This window comes from Prosopis cineraria, unplaced genomic scaffold, assembly GCF_029017545.1.
Source record: "Prosopis cineraria cultivar Desert tree isolate PC_DT_omini unplaced genomic scaffold, ASM2901754v1 PC14, whole genome shotgun sequence".
In the NCBI taxonomy this organism is placed as follows: domain Eukaryota; kingdom Viridiplantae; phylum Streptophyta; class Magnoliopsida; order Fabales; family Fabaceae; genus Prosopis; species Prosopis cineraria.
In genome coordinates this window covers 30,026,270-30,049,266 of record NW_026555345.1, presented here as the reverse complement: position 1 = coordinate 30,049,266, position 22,997 = coordinate 30,026,270, and the positions used below count along the sequence as shown (strand labels likewise).

General features: G+C 34.8%; 4 protein-coding genes across 4 annotated transcripts; 1 reads left to right on the top strand and 3 right to left on the bottom strand.

Annotated features, from left to right (window-relative positions):
- Positions 1-1,368: 1,368 nt before the first annotated feature.
- On the bottom strand, positions 1,369-2,458 carry LOC129292611 (citrate-binding protein-like). The gene is given in 3 exon segments (XM_054930186.1): positions 1,369-1,757; positions 2,178-2,284; positions 2,287-2,458. Coding segments are annotated over 3 exon segments (639 nt in total). The 5' UTR covers positions 2,435-2,458; the 3' UTR covers positions 1,369-1,373.
- A 1,419-nt stretch (positions 2,459-3,877) lies between these two features.
- On the bottom strand, positions 3,878-5,385 carry LOC129292479 (citrate-binding protein-like). Its single transcript, XM_054930031.1, is given in 3 exon segments — positions 3,878-4,327; positions 4,329-4,511; positions 5,125-5,385. Coding segments are annotated over 3 exon segments (645 nt in total). The 3' UTR covers positions 3,878-4,126.
- A 3,482-nt stretch (positions 5,386-8,867) lies between these two features.
- Positions 8,868-9,961, bottom strand: LOC129292478 (citrate-binding protein-like). The gene is made up of 2 exons (XM_054930029.1): positions 9,704-9,961; positions 8,868-9,365 (listed from the first exon to the last, which is right to left on the bottom strand). The coding sequence occupies exons 1-2, from the start codon at positions 9,959-9,961 to the stop codon at positions 8,973-8,975; spliced, it is 651 nt and encodes a 216-aa protein (XP_054786004.1). The 3' UTR covers positions 8,868-8,972.
- Positions 9,962-19,272: 9,311 nt separating this feature from the next.
- Positions 19,273-21,813, top strand: LOC129293487 (thioredoxin Y1, chloroplastic). Its single transcript, XM_054931486.1, has 4 exons — positions 19,273-19,591; positions 20,383-20,471; positions 20,587-20,764; positions 21,463-21,813. The coding sequence occupies exons 1-4, from the start codon at positions 19,403-19,405 to the stop codon at positions 21,526-21,528; spliced, it is 522 nt and encodes a 173-aa protein (XP_054787461.1). The 5' UTR covers positions 19,273-19,402; the 3' UTR covers positions 21,529-21,813.
- The last annotated feature ends 1,184 nt before the right edge of the window (positions 21,814-22,997 follow it).

The following is a 22,997-nucleotide window of genomic DNA, read 5'->3' as shown; positions in this document are numbered from 1 at the left end:
ATAGCTACAAAGTATAAATATCTGTTCTTTGGCAGGATGATTTATTATTCAGTTCGTCATAGTCATTAGGGAAAATTGCAATCAAGGAATCCTGAATAAAATTAATTATGCTATAGGATCAAATAATTTTGATATTACTTCATAAAATCAAAGCACCTACTTTTGTTGTAAAAAGATAAAAATATCTTTAATGTGTATATCATATACTCTTTTAACAATAACTTCTCATTTGGAAAAAAAAAAAAAGTCCTATTTATATTTTAATAACAATTAGTTTTCTTATTAACAATGTGAAAGAATTTAGTGATGGAACGGAACAAGTGTTGTAATTTGGTAAATAAGTTTTTATTTAAAAAAAACAAATCTTATTTTCATTTTAACAATAACCAATTTCTTAATTAATAACTTTGAAAAATTAACTTAATGATTGAAAGGAGCAAGTGTTGTAATTCTGTAAACAAGTCCCTAATTGAAAAAAAATAAGTCTTATTCTAACAACTATCAATTTTTTTATTAACAACTATAAAATATTAATTTCATAGATGAATTGTTATAATATGATAAATAACTCTTCATTTGAGGAAAAGCAAGCCTCATTTTTATTTTAACAATAATCAGTTCCCAAGTCACAACAAAAATACTTTTTATCTTTTCACAAATTTTTTTAATTATATTTAAGTTTTTTGGTTCTGCAAAGTAATATCAGAATCATTTGGTCCTGTAGCATAATTAATTCTCTCCAGGGGTCCTCAATTGTGATTTTCTCTAGTTGTTATTACTTTTACAAGCCAGGCTGAAAGCCTGTTGACTTGAGGCCCAACGCTCCGACGGATCTAGAAAGGAGATATTCCATTTAAGCTGATATTCTTATTCTTCTCTTGAAAATTCCTGCACAACTGCCCGGTTGGTGAAAACTTTATGCTGTAATTCATTAATTTTTCCATAACAATGTAGCTTGATTGGTCCAATGGCGAGAGCAAGCAATGGAAGTGTGTTTGAGGCTTGAGGCATTATCGCAGGTTTGAATCTTAAGTCTTAACCATGGCAATCAATTTCCCTGGGTTATGTTGGGCACACGGTCGAGAGAAGTGAAAAAAAATCTAGGACCTTACTGTGTGTGGGGTATGAAATGCTAGCAGATAAAGGCACCTTATTCCTTTTCCTAAATATCTTAAATACAAGTCTACTAAACGCATTTTTTGCTGTTTAAATGAAATGACATCATCGGCTATGGAGAATAATATAAAACATGATCTACAGTTTCGAAGAAGACTGTAGATGATAGAAAAGTCTATGATTATGATATAGATGGTACAATCAAGTATTTAGAACTCATACATGTTTACAGTACTTCATACATGTTTATAAAGTTATCACTTCTTATATATTTTTATGTCTCTCCACCTTGATTCCATGTAATAGCTTATATGAGCAGGAGCAGCATAGACCCCACATTTGAAGTACAAGTCACCTGGACCTTGATCCTTCGTTTGATACTTCTTTTCTCCATCAATAAACACAGTCACAATCCCTCCATTCACATCATGGATTAGGTTAAGCCTGAACCACTTATCATAGAGATTCTTAGCTATCAAGTCTCCATTGTAGAACCTCATATTCCCATCATATATTCTCAGTATTGCTGTGGTAGCACCATGGGATGCACCGTGGATCTGTGCCACTGTAGCTCCGGATGTTCCATTTGGTACAAAACCATACCCTTCAAATTGCCAAACCCCAGAGTGGTAGTCAAGCCCCTACACAAATAAAGATTGACTGTCAAGTGTTTTTTCGTAACATAAAACATGCTGATCTTGGATACTCAAATTTGATGCCTTTGTCTGAAAAGTTATACTTGGAAACAAAGAAGCATACGGTAATGATTCAAATGTCCAGTAAACTTAAATCTGATGTTTCTTAGGACGCAAGATATCAGCACTTGTCTTGAATGTTTTAGATAGCCTGACATTTATGCATTCAACATGCCAAAACAATCAAGATATCACGAGATTTGAGATGGTTGAGAAGGGAAGTTTCCAGTGGGACAGTTTCATAGTTTCTTCCTTTCTCCTCTCACTCTCTGAGCATACCTGAATTCTAATGAGCAAAGAAGAAAACAGACGTAAAAGCAAACATAACAAGGATTACATGTAGATCAAGAGCATGAAGAAAAGTACTTCGATGCGAATTTCTGTGCGTGGCTGAGTATGGCTGCCAGGGTCATGAGGCTTATCATTAGCATAGACCCACATGCGATGGACTCCATCTTTGAAGCTATACCTTGGTCTAATGGAATGTCATATGGCTTTTGGATCGCAAAATTTGCTTCTGTCAGAGGAACAGGGGTGAATCCATCGGTAGGATCTCCACCATATACTGTCACACACACTAAAAGGAATGCAGACACAAGCAGGTAGCTCAAAGTTCTCTTCATTTTTTCACTTTGCTCGACTGTATGCGCTGGTCTCTCTTTGGGATGGTGTGAGTTCTTCCGCAGCAGTGCAATGAATATATATACATATAAACCCAAGACGCTAAGTTTTTTGAGTTCAACCGAGAAGGTTACTTGAAGTTTAAAACTTTGTTAAAAAACATTTTTGCAAAGAACTAAATGGCCTACTAAATTATATTTAGACTACACTGTCCAATGCTAAGGGTAGAAACAATCCAACGGTCAAGTGGGCCAACTAATAATTAATGTGTTTTGAAGCAAACCCTCTGCCTCTAATATAATATACATGATATGGACACTAGTATTGGTTTAATACCTACTTTTATCTCTTAAAAATAAATGGAATTCCACTAATACGTGTTGAGACAGGCATCAACCTAATATTGTTACACGAAAAATAATTTTAAAAATAAAATAAATAGAACTCTATATTGAAAGTGTTTCTATTTTCAAGTCCATTTAGCACGGCGTTATCGGTGTACATGAATTTTTTGTCATATGTGTCCTGTGACTCTAAAAGAACCGCTGTTATTATTACTATTTTTTTAAATCTCATTAAAGGGAAATCCATTGCAGTTACGAATAACCATTGCCACATTGGGATATTCATTGCGGTGTTGGACATGTTTGGGAAATTTTATTGTTTTGGCTTGAAAAAATCATTTCATGACTTAAAATATGATTATTTATGGAGCTCTTGGCAATTTAGAAGTAGCCATATTTTGTAAAAATATCTGTTCAACAACCTTTCAAGTCCATAAGAATCTTTGGAAACTATTGAAACCTCTTAAATGGTCATTATATAATTTGACTTTTTACCATAAACCGAATAATTGGCTGCATCAGAATCTCTAGCGGGAGAGTTTTATTCCCCTTTTTATAATAAAGCTTCGTTAGTATTTCTCTTCATTTATTAAATTTGACTGAAATATCAAAATTATTTAATTTAAGACTTGATAATGAATGCAAGCTAGAAGAATTTTATTACTGTAAAGTTGGTCTAACTTTGGAAGCACAGACCACAACACAATTTGAAATCTGTATTATTAATGGCCTCCCGTGATTTGATGCATTTTTCTCCTTTGGCTTTTGAAATTCAACAAAATTCTGAAACATGTTTTATATAGTAGAGTCAAAATAATTGAGTTGTGACCGTCAATACTGTTTTGGATCTTCAAAGGTGAAATCTCAGGCAATGAAAATTGCGAAGTTGATGGAGTATGACGATGGTATTGCGGCTTCTGGTCATGATGGACGCATTCCTTTGAATATGACCATTAAAAACTCTTGGATAGATTCCATTGTACAAAATATAAGCATGCCAAGCTAATAATAGGGCACTCTTGTGACATGCTTGCTTGTCTTTTTATGATAAACTTGGTCAAAAGCTACTGATCGTAGACCACATCTTTTTAATGCAAAGAATTGAAGTATAAGTCACTGCTCAACTTTACTATACAGCAGTTATTAAGTTCAACTTTATCTTATATATGATTTCCTATATCAGCTCAAGTTCAATCAAACTTAAATATTCTGACATAAGCTGATCTTGTTCTAGTACAAAAAACTGCCCTAGTTGGGGAAAACATCCTATAACTCTGGTATGAAATACTAACAAGTAACAAGGATTAAAAATCATACATGTTTAGTGCACTTCATATTATAATCAAGTCATCACTTTTTGTAGATTTTTATGTCTCTCCACCTTGATTCCATGTAATAGCTTATATGAGCAGGAGCTGCATAGACCCCACATTTGAAGTACAAGTCACCAGGTCCTTTATCCTTCGTCTCAAACTTCTTCTCTCCATTGACGAACACAGTAACAATGCCACAATCCACATCATGGATTAGGTTAAGCCTGAACCACTTATCCATAGAGATTCTCAGCAACTAAATTACTACTGTAGTACCACATATTCCCATCGTATATCCTCAGTATTATTGTGGTAGCGCCGTGGGATGCACCATGAATCTGTGCCACTGTAGCCCCAGATGTTCCATTTGGCACAAAACCATACCCTTCAAATTGCCATACCCCTGTGTGATAGTCAAGCCCCTGCACAAATAAGATAGAATTACTGTCAAGTGTTTCTTTGTAACATATACATGTTGATGTTTGGATGCTCTAATTGTGATGCTGGAACTTGGTAATGTGATTGAACGTTGGCATCTAATAACTGCCGAATAACATTCCACCAGAAACGACAGAATATGATCCCATAACAGAGGGCATAAAATTTGTTTATAAATCAAATATATCATAATATGAAACACTAATGTACCAATACATGTTGATTAGGGAGTTATAACCACTTAAAACACGAATCTCGTGTCCAAGTCTCTGTGAATGCAAAAAACGTCTGTAGAAAAGCTACTTTCAATTAGGTCAATAATGATCGAATTTGACTCAAATAACCAAATGAAAAAATATGAGACACTAATTTACCAAATGCCTCCGAAAATCCCAGACATTTTCTTGTTTGGGAGGTACTGGTAGGAAGGGGAGAACAATGAAAAATTTCCTGTTAATGTTTCATAGTTCTTCCTTTCTCCTCTCACCTTCTGAACATACCTGAATCCCAATGAACAAAAAAAAAAAAAAAAGAATGGACGTGAAGGCGAACATAACAAGGCTTATATGTAAATCAAGAGCATGAGAAGAATTATACTTGGGTGCGAATTTCTGTGCGTGGCTGAGTATGGCTGTTAGGATTGTGAGGCTTGTCATTAGCATAGACCCGCATGCAATGGACTCCGTCTTTGAAGCTATACCTTTGGTCTAATGGAATGTTATATGGTTTTTGGATCACAAAATTTGCATCTGTGAGAGGGACAAGGGTGAATCCATCAGTAGGATCTCCACCATTTACTGTCACACACACCAAAAGGAATACAGACAGAAGAAGCAGATAGCTCAAAGTTCTCTTCATTTGTTTCTCTTTGCTCAACCTTATTACCTGACCCCCCTGTAGGATGGTGTGAGCTCTTAAGCAGCAGAGGAATGCATATATTTATAAACACACATATAAGGGTAAAATAACAAATCAACTTCTAAACTAGGGGTGTTCATGGGATGGGATCGAGACACCCCTGTCCTGTGTCCCATCTCGAAAAAAAGATCAAGACTGAATTTTAGTCCTGTGTCCCATCCTGTTCCGAAAGTCGTCTCGTCCTATTAGGAATCGGGATAGGACCAGGATGAGATCGGGACGTCCTGCCATCTTGATAAGTCAAATAATGTTAGAGAAATGTTTGAATAATAACATTCATTAAAATTTTAAATCATGCAATTTATTAATTTTAAAACTAAGGCAACACAAGTACATAAATCACAACAATTTAAAATAAATTATTGAACTACATTAATCACAATTACATATTATGATAGCAATTATAAGTGATCTCTAGGCTATAAGAATAACAACAATAGGGAAGTCAAGCACAACTATAAAGAAAGATATCGTCACATTCATTCTATGTTATTAAAATTATCAATATAAAAAACTATAGTTTTATATAATAATTGCAAATATTGAAATCATAATTGATATAATTAATATAAGTATAAATTATATTAATATAATTAATATATTTAATGTATATTTTTAAAATAAAAATAATATATATAATGTTCGAGACGGGACGAGACATCCCGATAGTAATCCCGCGTTCCGTCCTGTTCCGACTAATTTCAAGTCAAGACGAGACCCGTCCTGATATGATCGGGACAATATCGAGCCAATCGGGACAGGTATAAACTAAATACCCCTATTTTAAACTATAAGTTTAGGAGCATCTATAACGCTAGATACATTTTTAGTACAATGTTCTCTTTCAATGGTTTTTGAAAATGGTGTAATCTGGCTTTTACCGTTAATAAAAATTAATTAATTTTGACGGTTAGTTAAACAAAAAGTGAACCTCAAAAATTATAAAAATGACTGATAAAATTTTCTTGGTTGTTCTTTGTAATTTTTTGGATCATTCTCTATAATTTTTGAGTCTTGTACTGTAATTCTTTAGTCTTTTTTTTTAAAAAAAATTTTTAGTGTTATTTTCTATCATTTCTAGTCAATTAATAATTAAAATTAACTTTTATTAATGATAAGGATTATATTGTACTATTTTTAAAAGTTAAAAAGAAATATTACATAAAAAATGAGTTTAAAATACCAAACATTCTTAAACATATAGTCTATAAGGGTCAATTTAGCATTTAACCCTACCTATAAACCCAAGACAATAACTTTTCTTTTTGGTTCAACTGTGAAGGTTTTTTGAAAGCTAAACATTTGTTAAAAAATCGTTTTTGCAAAGAACTAACTAGGCTAACACCTATCCAGGTTCAATTCCTACTGTTATCCCTTAAAAACAAATGGGATTTACACGAATGTTTTGTCTTAGTTTTTTTTTTTTTTTTCACGGATGATGACAATGGTTGCTAGATCCATGCAAGTCTATTATCTGATATGGTGTTTGGAGGTACATGAATGTTTTGTCATGTGTATCCTGTGAATCAGGGACAACCGCTCAAAGCCAAAAAAAAAAAAAAATCTCATTGAGGGGACGGACGGCAATATGTGACGACAACAATAGCTTTAGGGGACATTCACTGTGGTGTTGTACATATTTGGGAGATTATTACTTTATTGTTTTGGCTTAGAAGATTCATTTCATGATCAAGTAGTTGATGAAGTCAATTTTGGCTTTTCTGATTAATCCATAAATTAAGGAAAATTATATGATTTTGGCAGGACATTAATAACAATCATCTTTATCTAATTAGGTGCGATCAATAAAATAAATTATTAACTAAAAATTTTTTTAATAATTTCATTGATTGTTCTTTTGAATTTTTCACTACTCTTTTTCATAAGATTTAGAATTGTCTATTTGACTTTTTTGCCAGTGCTTCCAACAATCTTTATATGATTTTGGCGCAACCCTCAACCAATTTTGTAGCCTAATTTTACTTGTGCTTCTGCATCAATGATTAATATATTAATGTCTTTAGTCAAGTAACTTTTGAAAGTGATAATTTTTATTGTTCAACTTTTAATATAAAGTCATTTACGTCATGTTATATATATATATATATATAGTATGAGAGTGCCTATCCTAGTCGGTTGAAACGAATTTTGTTTGTTCCCATTCACCAAAAGATTCTCACCATCATGTGTGTTTGAGAGGTGTATAATCACAATTAAGATTGATACAAATGAATAAAAATGAGAACCTTGAGCCATGAACATGTCCTTAAAACACTCTTGTGAGTTTTTAACTTGTTATTATTGTCCAATAATTCAATTAAAAACTTCCACGCGCACCAACTACAACATGGAGTAATTAGGCGGAGGAATTTATCCACAACTATTTGCAAGAATTGACATATTTGCATCTTTAAGCATTTCCTCATGATAAGTAATTTTTATTTCTTAAATTGTTGAATTAAAGAAATTAGTTACCATGTCAATCATGTTTAACAAACAGTAGTAAAGTCAAGTAATTACATATTTAATAATATCTTTATATTAAAAAATATGTTGTGTGTCTTAATTCATTAATTAATACATGGACATTAATATTAAACCATGTCATTTTTCGGCCACTTCTTTGTCCATATTGCTCAGATTAACTCTTAATCTACATTTATATATCCAGATCGTGGGTAATTTTTGACAAGTCAAGTAAGTGAGTGACTACTAAAACAAAATTATTTTGGGGGAAATCTCTCTCTCTCTCTCTATAATCATCATCCTATCCTCGGCTTATAATTGGAGGAAGATCTTTAGGACACCATATTAAGAGCCTCTTTTTTGAAGAACTATTGAAAGGAGAGTGATCTTTCAGTGACTGAATCATCAATTTACTTGAGATTATGTATTGGTGCATGTATGACCATTTGGTGAACTCACAGCTGAAAAATTAATGTACGATAAAATTTGAAAGTGAACTTAGAACCTAGTCACCGTTCTTTTAACATGAACTTATGGTGTAAGGCTAAGTCAATTTGGATCTTTTGCTGTCATGAAAATGACTGTACATAATTTATTCAAATAGAGATATAGAATAAACAAAAAAAGTGAGCTCCACATATAAATCCCACTCTTTTGTCTTACTTTCTCTTTGAATGCAAGAACAAGCATATGTGTTTGAATGAATGGAAGAAGTTAAAAATTCATAGGCTTCCGAACTGCGTGGTATGAATTAATGCTAGCGAAACAAAAGCATCTTATGGGCCTGTTTGGTATCATGTTTTGAGAATAGTTTTTTTGTTTTCTAGAGTGAAAAAAAAAATCAATATATTTTCCTTTCTCTAGATATTCCAAGCTTGTACCAAAAATAAATATTTCAATATTTAAACGGAAATGACATCATTGTATTGTATCGTAGGAGGATAATGTACAACGCAGTCATGAGCTGCGAAGAAGACACTAACTAATGGAAAACTCTATAAAATCATAATAAAGATCGTACAAGTACATAGAAATCATACAGGTTTTCTGTAATCAGCTAATCACTTTTTGTATATTTTAATGTCTCTCCACCTTGATTCCATGTAATAGCTGAGATCACCAGAAGAAGCATAGACCCCACATTTGAAGTAAAAGTCATCAGCTGGTCCTCTATCCTTGCCATGAAACTTGTTCTGTCCATCAATGAACACAGTCACAGTTCCTCCATCAACGTCATGGATTATGTTGAGTCTGAACCACTTGTCATACATATTCTCAGCCACCAAAACTCCATTGTAGTACCACAAATTCCCATGGTCTATTTTCAGCATTAATGTGGTAGCACCCTTACCCTTGGGTGCCCCACGGATCTGTGCCACTGTAGCTCCAGATGTTCCACGTGGCACATAACCATACCCTTCAAATTGCCATACCCCTGAGTGGTAGTCATATCCCTGCAGACGCGGAAACCGTCAGACTGTTTCTGTATAACTACTAAAACCTCAAACCTACGCAACTTAATCCTAAAAAGAATTACTGTAACATGATGTTAATCTTCTTAATACACATGGTTTCATTATCTTGTGTCCAAACGTAAGAATGCATAACTCCAATTGATTCACTTTGATGATATTAAACCTGGGATGCGGTGTTTGGGAGTTATTTGTAAGGACAGGATAATCCTCTCAACTCCTTGGAACACCTAAATTCTGATGAGTAATGGGAAAACATCGAGATAAAAGAAAATGCAAACAAGAAGGAATATTTGTAGATCATGAGATTGAAGAAGTACTTGGATGCGAATTTCTGTACGGGGCCTAGTATGGCTGTTAGGAGCATGAGGCTTGTCATTAGCATAGACCCATAACCGATGAACTCCATCTCTGAAGCTATACCTTTGATCTAATGGAATGTTATATGGCTTTTGGATGACAAAATTTGCGTCTGTCAGAGGGACAGGGGTGAATCCATCAGTAGGATCTCCACCATTTACTGTCACACACACCAAAACAAATACAGACACAAGCAGAAAGCTCAAAATGCTCTTCATTTTTCTCTTTGCTCAACCTAATGAGGAAGGTGTGAGCTCTTGAGCAGCAGAGCAGTGCTTCTATATACATATAAACTCAAGACACTAACTTTATGGGTTCAACTATGAAGGTCGCTTAAAGTTTAAAAATTAATTTGTTAAAAAAATTTAAGAAGTAAATAGCTTAATATATTGGATTTAGAATAAACTGTGAAATGCTTGGGGTAGAAACAAGCCAATGGTCAGGGGGGTAAACTAAAATATAATGTGTTTTATGTTAATTGCGCAGTCTCTACGCTTAACTTTTTAAAACAAAGAATATAGACACAGACACACGTTGAAGCCACCAATTTTGGCTTTTGCTGATTAATCCGTCAACACAATCCAGAGTTGTGAAAAATACTAACAAATCAAGAAGTATGACATCATGATAAATACGGCACAAACAAATACTACGGGAATCATATATGTTTGCAGTACACAGAGATCACTGTGTATATATATTGACGTCTCTCCACCTTGATTCCATGTAATAGCTAAGCAGAAGCAGCATAGACCCCAAATTTAAAGTACAAGTCACCTTGACCTCTATCCCTCACTTGAAGCTTATTCACTCCATCAGTGAACAGTCACAGTTCCTTCATCAACATCATGGATTATGTTGCGTCTGAACCACCTAAAACAGATTCTCAGCATAGTCAACATACATTTAAATGGTTTCCAATCTTCTTCCATTTTGAACCTATGAGTATAAGTTATCAAAAATTAGAAAAAACTGTACAAAAAGAATATATTAGATCAGACAATTTAAAGCAAGTTGCAAGAAATAAAATACATACTTGGTATTGAGCCTTATAATAAATAAAATAATAGGGTAGAGGGATGAATATGATCTGAACCTCTGATAATCCTTTCCCTATGCGTATTTTGACAGGTTGCTGCGCAGATTTGGAAGGGAAGAAATAAATTTTGGCGGGATATGAGAGGAATTCTTACTTGGTGCAAATATATATTTTTTTTTCTTTTGGCCAGTACTTGGCACAAATTAAGGAAGTGCGAGGAGCGAATTAAATGTCTGCCTCAGCATAGTGGGAACCGTTGGATCAAGATAATAGTACATGGACGGCATAGATCTCATAGGAAGAGAGGTATGAAGAGAATGCATGGAGAGGATTTGAATCCGATGTTATTCATACTGTGAATCTAACGACTAAGGCAATGTGATATTTTATTAGATATACGACAAAATAAATGAAAATTATGTTGAATCTGAATATGTGTTGAATCTGAATATCTCAATTCATATGTATAATAAAATATGATAGAATAAAGTAATTCATGCGTACCTGAAGAATCCATGAGTGCTAGAGAAATCTCGATTACCTCGAGTGTAGGCAGGTACACAATTCTCAGGTCCCCAGAGCCTTCAGAGAGTTCAGAGATAATAGAAGTAGAAGAAATGAGTCGTGTGTTTGTGGTTACCGACTAATCGTCTTATATAGATCAGATCGGTAACCGCCTTATTAAATAATTAAATAATTATATTATCTATTATCTCTGACTCAGTCAGTTAAGAGATAGGAAATAACTAACGGCTACTGGGTTGTGGGTTGGGCCTCTGCCCATTGGGCTCACTTGTGTGGTCCACCTATCACGGTCCACACAAGATCATAAGGACCAATTTATTGGGCTTATTAATTAATGCTAATTCATAAATAATATTCCAACAATCTCCCACTTGGATTGCATTAATTAAGCAAGTTGTATAAACAAGCCACAAACAAAATTCAGAAAATGAAACTCCACAAAATCACTGAATCCTATGGGAAAACAAGTGATTATGATATCTCATAATCTGAGTAAAACATGAAATTTTATTTCAAACACAGCTCAGTAAGATAACAACATAAATCACTGATTCCTATGGGGAAACAAGTGACATGCATAGCGTACCACAACAGAATCATTGAATCCTATAGGGATACAAATGATATAGACGCATCTAACTGAACTAAACATAACTCACAGAAGAAAAACAACGCCTAAAGAGAAATTGCAACATAAAAAGTTCTCAAACTCCCACTAAACTAGGGCATCAAAGGAATTCACAATACCCATACAAGTTACATGATTTTGAAAAAACTTCTACAGGTAAGCCCTTAGTTAGCGGATCTGCAAGCATCTGCATGCCAGGAATGTGTACCACACGGGTTTGAGACTCAGCAATTTTCTCTTTCACAAACATAAGTTTGATATCAAAATGCTTTGTACGACTGGAATTTCTGTGATTGTTAACATAGTATACTGCAGATTTGTTATCACAACAAATGGTTAGAGGATGTGATATTGACTCAACTAGGTGCATGCCAGATATCAACTTCCTCAGCCATATAGCGTGACATGTAGTCTCAAAGCAAGCAATATACTCAGCTTCCATAGATGAAACTGCCGTAAGTGTCTGTTTCACACTCTTCCAAGAGACAGCTCCTCCAGACAATATGAAAATATAGCCAGTCATGAATTTACGATCATCCAGACAAGAGGCAAAATCTGAATCTGAAAAGCCAACAATCTCAAGATCTTCTGATCCCTTAAAGTCATAATCAGAATACCCAACAACCTCAAGAGAATTTGACCTTCTGTAAGTCAACATATGATCCTTTGTACCTTGAAGATACCTCATAACTTTCTTAGCAGCCTTCCAATGATCCGGACCTGGATCATTTAAGTATCGACCCAGCACTCCAATGGCAAAGGCTATATCTGGTCGAGTACACACTTGAACATACATAAGGCTGCCAACAGCGGAAGCGTATGGTATCTTTCTCATTTCAGCCCTCTTCTTATCATCCTTGGGACACTGTAACTTTGACAATAGCTCACCTTTCTGTACAGGAGCAGGTGAAGGAGAACATGAATCCATTTTAAATCTCTTAAGTACCCGCTCAATATAAGTGGCCTGTGATAAACCAAGAACACCACGAGATCTATCACGATGAATTTGTATCCCAAGAACAAAGGAGGCTTCACCCATATCCTTCATGTCAAAATGGCAAGACAATAAGTGCTTTATCTCAATAAGGAAATTTATTGAATTGCTGGCTAATAAGATATCATCAACATAGAGAACAAGAATGGCAAAATTGTTCCCATCAAATTTTTGATAGATGCACTGATCTGAGACATTCTCAACAAAACTGAGAGAGGTGATAACTTCATCAAATTTCAGATACCACTGCCTAGAGGCCTGTTTTAGCCCATAGATGGATCTCTTTAATTTGCATACTAGATGTTCTTTACCGGATTCAACAAAACCATCAGGTTGTGTCATGTAGACTTCTTCATACAAATCGCCATTCAAGAACGCAGTCTTGACATCCATCTGGTGAAGATCAAGATCAAGCTGTGCAACTAAAGCCATTATCACTCTAAAAGCATCTTTGGTGGATACCGGAGAGAAGGTTTCTGTGTAATCAATACCTTCTTTCTGGTTGTAGCCTTTAGCTACAAGTCTGGCTTTATATCTATCAATTTCACCTCTAGCTCCTCGTTTTGTTTTGAAGACCCACTTACAGCCCACTAGTTTAAACCCCTTTGGTAGCTCTACAAGCTCCCATACGTGATTGCGGTACATAGAGGCAATTTCTTCACTCATAGCCTCCAACCATTCAGAAGAATGCGAGCTAGAAATAGCCTCCTGGTAACACATTGGGTCTAAGCTATCAATAGCATCTGAATCAAATTCCTGCAAATATACCATGTAATCATCTGGAATAGCAGACCTGCGAACCCTTTGGGACCGTCTCGGTTCAACAACCATGTCCCTATCACCCTCTAAAGGTGGTTCATCTTGAGCTTCATTCTGATCCACAGCATTATCTCTGTCAACATGAGGAGTTGTCAAGATAGGCATAGGCAAAATGCTACTTTCGTCATGCAAGGTAATATGCCTAGGCACAGAGCTCCCACTGTCTAAGGCATCTTCAAAGAAGTAAGCTCGGTCAGATTCAATTACCCTAGTAGTGTGATTTGGACAATAGAATCTGTACCCACGAGATCCGATGCAATAGCCAATAAAGAAACCATCAACAGTTTTAGCATCAAGTTTCATCTGTTGTGGATTGTAAGGTTTTACCTGTGCTTTACAACCCCAAACTCGCATATGCTTTAGAGCAGGAGTCCTTCCAAAATACAACTCATATGGAGTCTTTGGAACTGACTTGCTAGGAACTTGATTCAAAATATAAACAGCAGTTTTAAGTACATCACCCCACAAGAATTCTGGCAGTGAGGAGTGACTGATCATGCTCCTAACCATATCCATGAGAGTACGATTTCACCTTTTGCAACCCTATTTTGCTGCGGGGTGCCAGGCATAATATACTGAGCTTCAATGCCATGCTCTTGAAGGTACAAAGCAAATGGCCCAGGGTTCCTTCCAGTCTCAGTATATCTCCCATAAAATTCTCCTCCTCTATCAGATCTCACACACTTGATCAACTTGCCAGATTTCAATTCGACTGCTGCTTTAAAGGTCTTGAATGCATTAAGGGACTCGCCCTTTTCACGCAAGAGTTCAATCCATCCATGACGAGAGTAATCATTCGTGAAGGTGATGAAATATCTGAAACCACCCATAGTCGGAGGCGTGATAGGTCCACAGATATCAGTATGGATTAGGTCTAAAGTGTTTTCAGACCTCTTTGCCCCTTTGGTTCTAGCTCTAGTAGGGAATTTTCCTTTTATACAGTCAACACAAGTCTCAAAATCTGAGAAATCAAGGTCTCGTAAGATGCCTTGTTTGATCATGCGCTCCAATCTCTCTCTAGAGATATGACCCAAACGACGATGCCATAACATAGAGGAATTATCATTGGGCCTTTGACGTTTATGCCCAATAGCAACATTAACATGAAGATTAGGAAGTTCAAGTGACCAATCATTCAATCGATATAAACCATATATCAAGGAAGCGACACCAACATTAATGGAATCAAAACAAATGTCAATTTTCCCATTTCCTTGGAAGAATGAATAGCCACAAATATCCAATACAGAAGTTGAAATTAAATTCCTCTTCACAAAGGTACATAAACAACATTGTTCAAATGTAAAACATGACCAGAATTTAAATACAAAAAAACAGTTCCAATGCATTCAACTGATGCCTTGCTCCCTGCTATGCCAAAGACTGACCTCTGTGCCTCACTTGGAACCTTCTGGTTTCTTAGCCCCTGTAGAAAATTCACAACATGTATAGTGGCACCAGAATCCAGCCACCATGAGTCAAAGGAAGTTTCAATGGTGTTAGATTCAAAACAAACTAGAGCTAGAGAGGCAGTTTGAAGAGTTGTACCTTCACTTTCTTGTTTGTTCTTCAATTTGAAGTAATTAGCTTTAATGTGACCCGGTTTCTTGCAATAATTGCATAACCCTTTAAAGGTTTCTTCCTTGACTTCTCACTCTTATCACCATCCTTCTTAAAGGTTGGATTATTAAGCTTTGGGGCATCATGCTTCTTCCCCTTTTTCTTATATGACCCTCCAGATTTGCTGCTAGAGCCATGAGAAACATAGTTTATTAAGTGAGAGAAATTCTTCTTTATAGCTTCCTCTTCTTGAGTGACTATCGATATCATCTGGTCAACAGACCATTCAGCTTCTTGTGAGTTGTATGAAGTCCTCAAGAATGCGTACTCTGATGGTAATGATTGAAGAACACGGTAAACCAAGGTACTTTCACCCAAATCAATCCCATATGACTTAAGCTTGTTATAGTAATGAAAAAGCTTCAGAATGTGCTCTCTGATACCAGAAACTCCGTCGTATCGAGTATTGTCAAGAAGTGACAGATAGTAGTTCTTTTGAGTCTTGTCAAGCTTCTTGTATTTGTTACTAATAGCTTTCAAGTACTCCACTGCAGTATCATTTTCAGGAATGCTGTCCCTAATTCCCTTTCAATTGTGTACTTGATGATCGCTAGACAGATTCGGTTGGACTCACTCCATTGTTTATGGAAGGCTATTTCAGAAGCACTGGACTCGGAAGAGAGATCCGCAGGCTTGGGCTCTCTCAGAGCTAAATCTTTCTCAGAAATGGTCAGATACATATTGAGGGACTCTTTCCAGTCATCATAGTTAGTCCCATTGAGAGCCTTCACAAAGGATAGTTGCGTAAAAGCAGAAACTGAAATCGCAAAACAGAAAATGGGAAATATTAATTATGCGTGCACAACATAATTATAAAACAGAATTCCCAACAAGCGATTATCAATTATGCAACTATAACCATGCACCAAAAGGCTCATATACCATAAAGATTTAGCTCACACAAAAGTCCATACAAAATAATGCATTAAACATTTTCATACCTATAGGGTACAATAAATATCTAATACATTAAAGGAGTGTTATTAGCCTATTCTCAAAGCCAACCATCAAAATCACATTAATAATGTCATACCTATGGGGTATGTCCATTATCAATGCTACAAGATCCTAAACATCATCAATAATTTACAAAGTCACAAACTTTATGACTTTAGGACAAAACAAAATAATTTTAAAAAGTCCTTAAGGTCTTTTGGAATTAGGGAACAAATTTAAAATTTAGGTAAAATTTTAAAAGGCATCCAGGGGCAAAAGGGTAATTCTGGAAGAGATTTGGGTCAAAATTGAAATTCTGGAAGTTAAGGGACTGAACTGTGATTTCCAGAAATATATTGAGGCTAATACGTAAATACAAGAAATTATGGGCCCAAATAGGTAATTTAAAACGGGGCCGAAACGCAATTAACAGAAGTTTCTTTTTTTGAACTAGGCCCAGATGACACGAAAACCGGATCCCTAGGATTCAGTTTCCTTTGCGCCGCCAGCTTCTCCCTTTTTTTTTGGATTTGGGCCAAACTAAATTGTGGGCACATAATCCACAAAACCGAATCCCTAGGATCCGGTTCCACGACCCGTTCTGGGTCCTCTCCAATCGCGAGCTGGAAGACGAGAAGGAAGGGGGTGCCGGCGTGCAACGTTGCCAGACGCCGGCGAACCTAAAGCAGCCAGTTACCACGACGGTGGCAGTTCCACGGCGATGTCGTGAACTTGAAGAGGCGGAAAGAGACCGCCGGCGATGACAGAACCTCCCTTTTTTTTTTGAACAACACTGAAGAGTCCATGATTCCAAAGCTCCCCGGTGTTGATTAAAACAAGAATAAAAGGAAAGAGAAGGAAGAGAGGCGCACGGCAATATACAGTAAATCTTATACTCATTTTCAATGATAATAATGAAAAGAAAATTATCAAGCATGTTAATAAAATCTGAACATGCTCATATGCATAAAATAAATAATAATAAATTGAGATATATAGATTGATGTTTGTAACCTGGCTCTGATGCTACGTGTTGAATTTGAATATGTGTTGAATCTGAATATCTTAATTCATATGTATAATAAAATATGATAGAATAAAGTAATTTATGCGTACCTGAAGAATCCATGAGTGCTAAGAAATCTTGATTACCTCGAGTGTAGGTAGGTACACAACCCTCAGGTCCCGGAGCCTTTAGAGAGTTCAGAGATAATGGAAGTAGAAGAAATGAGTCGTGTGTTTGTGGTTACCGACTAATCGTCTTATATAGATCAGATCGGTAACCGCCTTATTAAATAATTAAATAATTATATTATCTATTATCTCTGACTCAGTCAGTTAAGAGATAGGAAATAACTGACGGCTACTGGGTTGTGGGTTGGGCCTCTGCCCATTGGGCTCACTTGTGTGGTCCACCTATCACGGTCCACACAAGATCATAAGGACCAATTTATTGGGCTTATTAATTAATGCTAATTCATAAATAATATTCCAACAAATTAGTCTTCAATTAAATGCATTGTTTAACTTTTCAGCTCTAAGCCATGCCAAAGCATCCTTGTACGTTTCCAGAGTTTCAAAAATTATTGCAAAAGCAGAGGGTTTCAAACCATATTAAGCAAAACATTTTTCCAAAGCATACTTTTGAGGAAATTCTAGCCAATTCTTACCCTTAATTTGGATGGTCTTATTTCTCAAGTTTAATGCCACAATTATACTGATTCGGGTCTTAATTCAATGCTATCTTCGGTTCTAATTATAAAACCTTATTAAATCTAATTTACGAATATTAATAAAAGCAGTTAATTTAATTATTTATATATAATTTGTCATACTTTTCATAAAATACCCCTCCACAATGAGAGAGAGTAAACAAATATAATTCTTAGTGGTAGTTTGAGAAAAAAATTAATAGATGAGAGAGACAAGGGCTTATTTGGTTTCTGCTTACATTTTTTATTTTTAAAAACTGTTTTATAATAGATTTTTAAAAAATTATTTTATAATATAATTTTCAAATTTTTTAAATATAAAATAAAAATATGTTTATTATGTTAATTTAAAAATAAAATTACAATTAAAAATATAATAATAGTAATAGTTGGAGGCAGTTAATGATAATTGTTTATAATAAAAATTGACCAAAAAAACTATATTTTTTAATAATTAAATGTATTGTATTTTGAAAATAAAAAATAAAAACAATTATAAAATTTTTCATTTTTTATTTTTAAAAATAAAAAAGAATAGTTTTGAAAATAATTAAATTCAAAACACTTGTCCAAACAATTTTTTTATTTTTTATTTTTAATAACATAAAATAATTTTTAAAACATAAACCAAGCAAGCCCTAAAAAAATCAAGATTTTACAAAATATGATCAAAATAAATCTACATCTAGCTCTTATAAATAAAATTCGACGGAATATTTACAAATTTTCTTTAACAACCTTATTATTATTGACAATGCATATTTTGAACATGAAAATAAATTTTAAAATCATAACAATTCATATTTATATAAAAAATTAGGTGAATACAGAACGTAAAAAAAAAATAACACTTAACAAGATGAATTGTTGAATGAAAAAATATTTAGATAGAATGAGTTGATCACTTTATTCATAATGTGTCTAATTAAAATATTTTAAATAAAATTTTGTGTGATATTTTTTTAATTAATTTTATTTTTATAATAAAATGCGCGTTTAATTTTTTTTTTTCTCTCTCCATTATATTAATATTAAAATTATTTATATTAAATATTATTTAAATATTATATTTTTATTAAATAAATCATAAATGATATGATATACCTCGTGAATCCAAATGTTCTCTCGTTGAATGTGCAATTTTCTTGGGCCATCAGTTTGATCAATGAGCTGAATTTTTTTTTTTAAATTTTTGGCCCAAGTTTAGGATGTAATTTGACCAAATATGTCGACTAATTCTTTGTCCCCGGCCTCCGTTAGCCGGCTTCGGCCATCATCTAACTTTCTCGCCAGCCGAAGTAGCCAAGCAGATATTTTCTTTTTCGGACCATCCAAAGATACGCCGTTGAAGGTATCTTCGAGCTCCAAGCTTTTCGTTACTTTTCCATGGCGGTCTCGGTTTCGTCGTCCGCGATTCCTTCTTTGAATTCGGAACTTGCCATTTGTTTAACCACTTCTTCTCACTCGGCAAAATTATCTTCCCCTGCGTCGCTGCAGTTTCCTGTGCGGACCCAGCTTCTTCGAATTGGCGGCCTTGGGTTGTTCACTCCCTCGCGGCCTCGAATCCTTCCTTTGGTAACAAAATTTTCGTTTTGTAGGGCCGTAAATTTCGTTCGTTCTGCTTGTTGGTTCAGTGAAATGCAAGTAGGAGTTTTGCGATTATTTGTTGCAGCTGAGCTTCGTCGGTCGAACTCCACTTTTCAATTCCTAATTGAATTACGAAATGATATTGTTCGGAATGTACGGAGTTACGAAAGAAGTTATCCTGTGACTATCCCTCTTTTAAATGATGAATGGATTTATGGATTAAGCCAGCAATTGGAAATTGTCAGTAGCAGACCAAAGCACTCATTGTATTTTTACTGTTTCAATTAGTGATATTTGGCTGTTGATACCTCTTAAGCTTGACGAAGCAAAGGTTTGTCCCTGTAAATAAGGTTTTAAATGCTTCAATTGGCCAAGCTATTTATCGGATGGTAGCATGGACTTTATAGGAAGGGATTATAAATGAAGCCTATTCACATTATTTATTTACCACCTTCTCTTTCCTCTACATGTTGTTTCCCCTACGTAATTGGCACCCCCCTTAGCTACCTGAATTTATTGTCAGTCTGAATGATGTTACATGTGTAATTTCAAAGACTAAATAGCTTCTGCGTCTTTGTGCATTTGCAATGAATTGGTAGTAGTTTCAACTTTTACTCTCAACTAGATATGGTCTCATGCATTGCTTAGACTTTGAGAAATCAGTAACACTATTCACAATTTATAAATAGTGTTGCTTGCTAGATTTTTTACTGTTTATATTAATGATTGTATTGATATTGATTATGAACTGACTGAAAAATTGAAAAATGTTTTTGTAGGTTAAAGCAAAGAAGCAAACTTTTTCTTCTTTTGATGATTTGCTTGCTAATTCAGAAAAACCTATCTTGGTTGACTTTTATGCAACCTGGTAACCTCATGCCCTCTTTTTGTTTATTCCCTTCTATGGGTCTGCATATTGGTTAGGACTTTAATAACTTATTATATCATCCAATTGAAGTTAGTTATCCTGGCCGGGTTTGCAGGTGTGGTCCTTGTCAATTTATGGTTCCCATACTGAATGAAGTAAGCACTCGGCTTATAGATAAGATACAGATAGTGAAGATTGATACTGAAAAATATCCTAGCATCGCTGATAAATACAGAATTGAGGCATTGCCTACTTTCATCATCTTCAAGGATGGGAAACCCATTGATCGCTTTGTAAGTTAAACTCTATCTTTTTCATCGTAACTGTCCTCCTTGCATGGTTAACTTGTGTGTGCAACTAATCAATATATAAAGCATTTGCATATGGTGGTTCCACTTGATTCCTTCAATTTGATTTAGAACTTGTCGTTGGCCTGTGCCTGTCCCTTCATGCTAAGATGGATGGTTGTGTTCTTCTAGTTATAGTTGCTTCAATTATGATGCTGAGAACCTAGTTTGTGCTTCAAAAGGTGGCATGGATCTGGTGTCTGCCTTTAGATCATCGTGAATGATAAGTCTTCACACATCGGATTCAGTTTAAATGTACTGTGACTATTTCTCACTCCTCAGCATTATCCTAATAACTTCTATGCTATGTTTAATATAAAGTGGGAATGAGAATGAGAATGAGAATGGGAATAAGCATGAGAAATGTGTTTTTTTTTTTTTTTTAAAGAAAACCTATTCTCCTAACTATGGTTAAAATGTATATCATTGATTATGGGCATACCAAACACACAAGTTTAACTTTTCCTGCCTCATTCCCTTTATAGAAAAGATTTTTCCGTGTATATTTTTTTTGCTGCGATGCTATGCTGTAGTATATTTTTCAATCTGACATCTGAAATATCTTTGAAACTGTCTCCTCTCTCTTTTGTACTATAACCAGGAGTTGAAAACTAAGAAAGAGCCTGGTTTTTTATATTCTGCAGGAGGGAGCGTTAACTGCAGATCAGCTCATGGAACGCATAGAAGCCGGTCTCAAAGTTAAGCAATAACACTAGGTAACCGGCATTTATACCCAATATTTAGACACCAGTTTTACAGAAATCGGAATCACTCACCTCCACGGTCCTTACTATTACTCATTTAACCTTTTTCTTTTTCTTTTTCTTTTTGGGATAGAGGGCTCTAATGCAGTATTGTTTTTAAAAAAATTGGGACTTGATTGTTGTAACGTATATTATTACAAGTACTGAACTTGAGAACTAGTCTCAATTTTTTGGCATGTTACTATACTTTTGCTTAAATAATGGCATGGAAAATTCTCGAGGAAAATGAAAGCAGAACCGCACTATAGCTCTAAGAGGCTGCTGGTCTCTCCCACAAGTCTGTAAAACCGTTGCACTCTCCGACTTTTAAATAGAGTTGGTAAATGGGTGGGCCTAGCCCATATGGACCTAGGCCCTAAAGCTCGGTTACCTCAATTTTACCCTAAAATTGAAGCTTGGCCCTCATTCAAAGGGCTTAGGGTCGGGCCCATAAGCCTGAATAAGAATAAAATAAAATAAAATTAAACATTAAAATTTATTTAGAATATTTTAAAATTTAACATATATCAAACCAAAGTCTCACATAATTTTAAAAACGAATAAAAAATTTAAAAGTTCAAATAAGATGAAGGAAGACATCATCATCAATTCTAATTAAGATCTCGCTCATTATCATCCAGAAATAAAATATTAAAACTCTCAGATATAGGTCCACTTGTGAAAGATGGAGGCGGAGGCTCAATATCAATTATTTCTGCAGTTTTTTCATCATCACCTACAATAATTATTAATTAAATTGTTTTATTATCAAATATATATCTTTATATATATCACAAGATAAAATATAAAAATTACTATAAAATGATACAAAATTATTCAATCAATTGTGGGTACAAATCAATGTTCGCACATTATTTGGAAAGAGGCGAAAACAATACTTTGTGAATAGTAAAATAGGCTTCACGGGCCGTTAGGGCTCGAGCCCTTTTTTTAGAGCTTAAAAGGGTTGGGTTTCGAAACTCGATTACCCCAAAAAATATCAAATTTTTAAGTCTGAACTTTTATTAAAACAGGCTTAAACGAGCAATCCGTCAAATCCGGTCTTTATTCCCGACTTTACTTCTAAAGACCCCACTAAAAGCAACAAGCATTTATTTTCTCCTCCTTCTAACAGACAGCATCTACGTTTCCTCATTTACCCCTCTAGTCTGGGTTGGATCAGCTAAGCCCAATTCTTTCTGCTCTTTACCTTTAATGGGCTTAGACCCATCAACATTGAGCCGAACTTGCATAAATACTTGATTATGCGCGTTATCTCTGCCCTCAATCCCATGAACTAACTTTGAATTTTGCAGTTGTAACACAAATCTTATCTTATAAATCTAATCTTGAGTAAATTGAACTGCTTTGAATTTGATTTTTCCTCTTTTGCTAGTTATAATTTTTCCTTGAATATTATTTATAAAATAAAAATA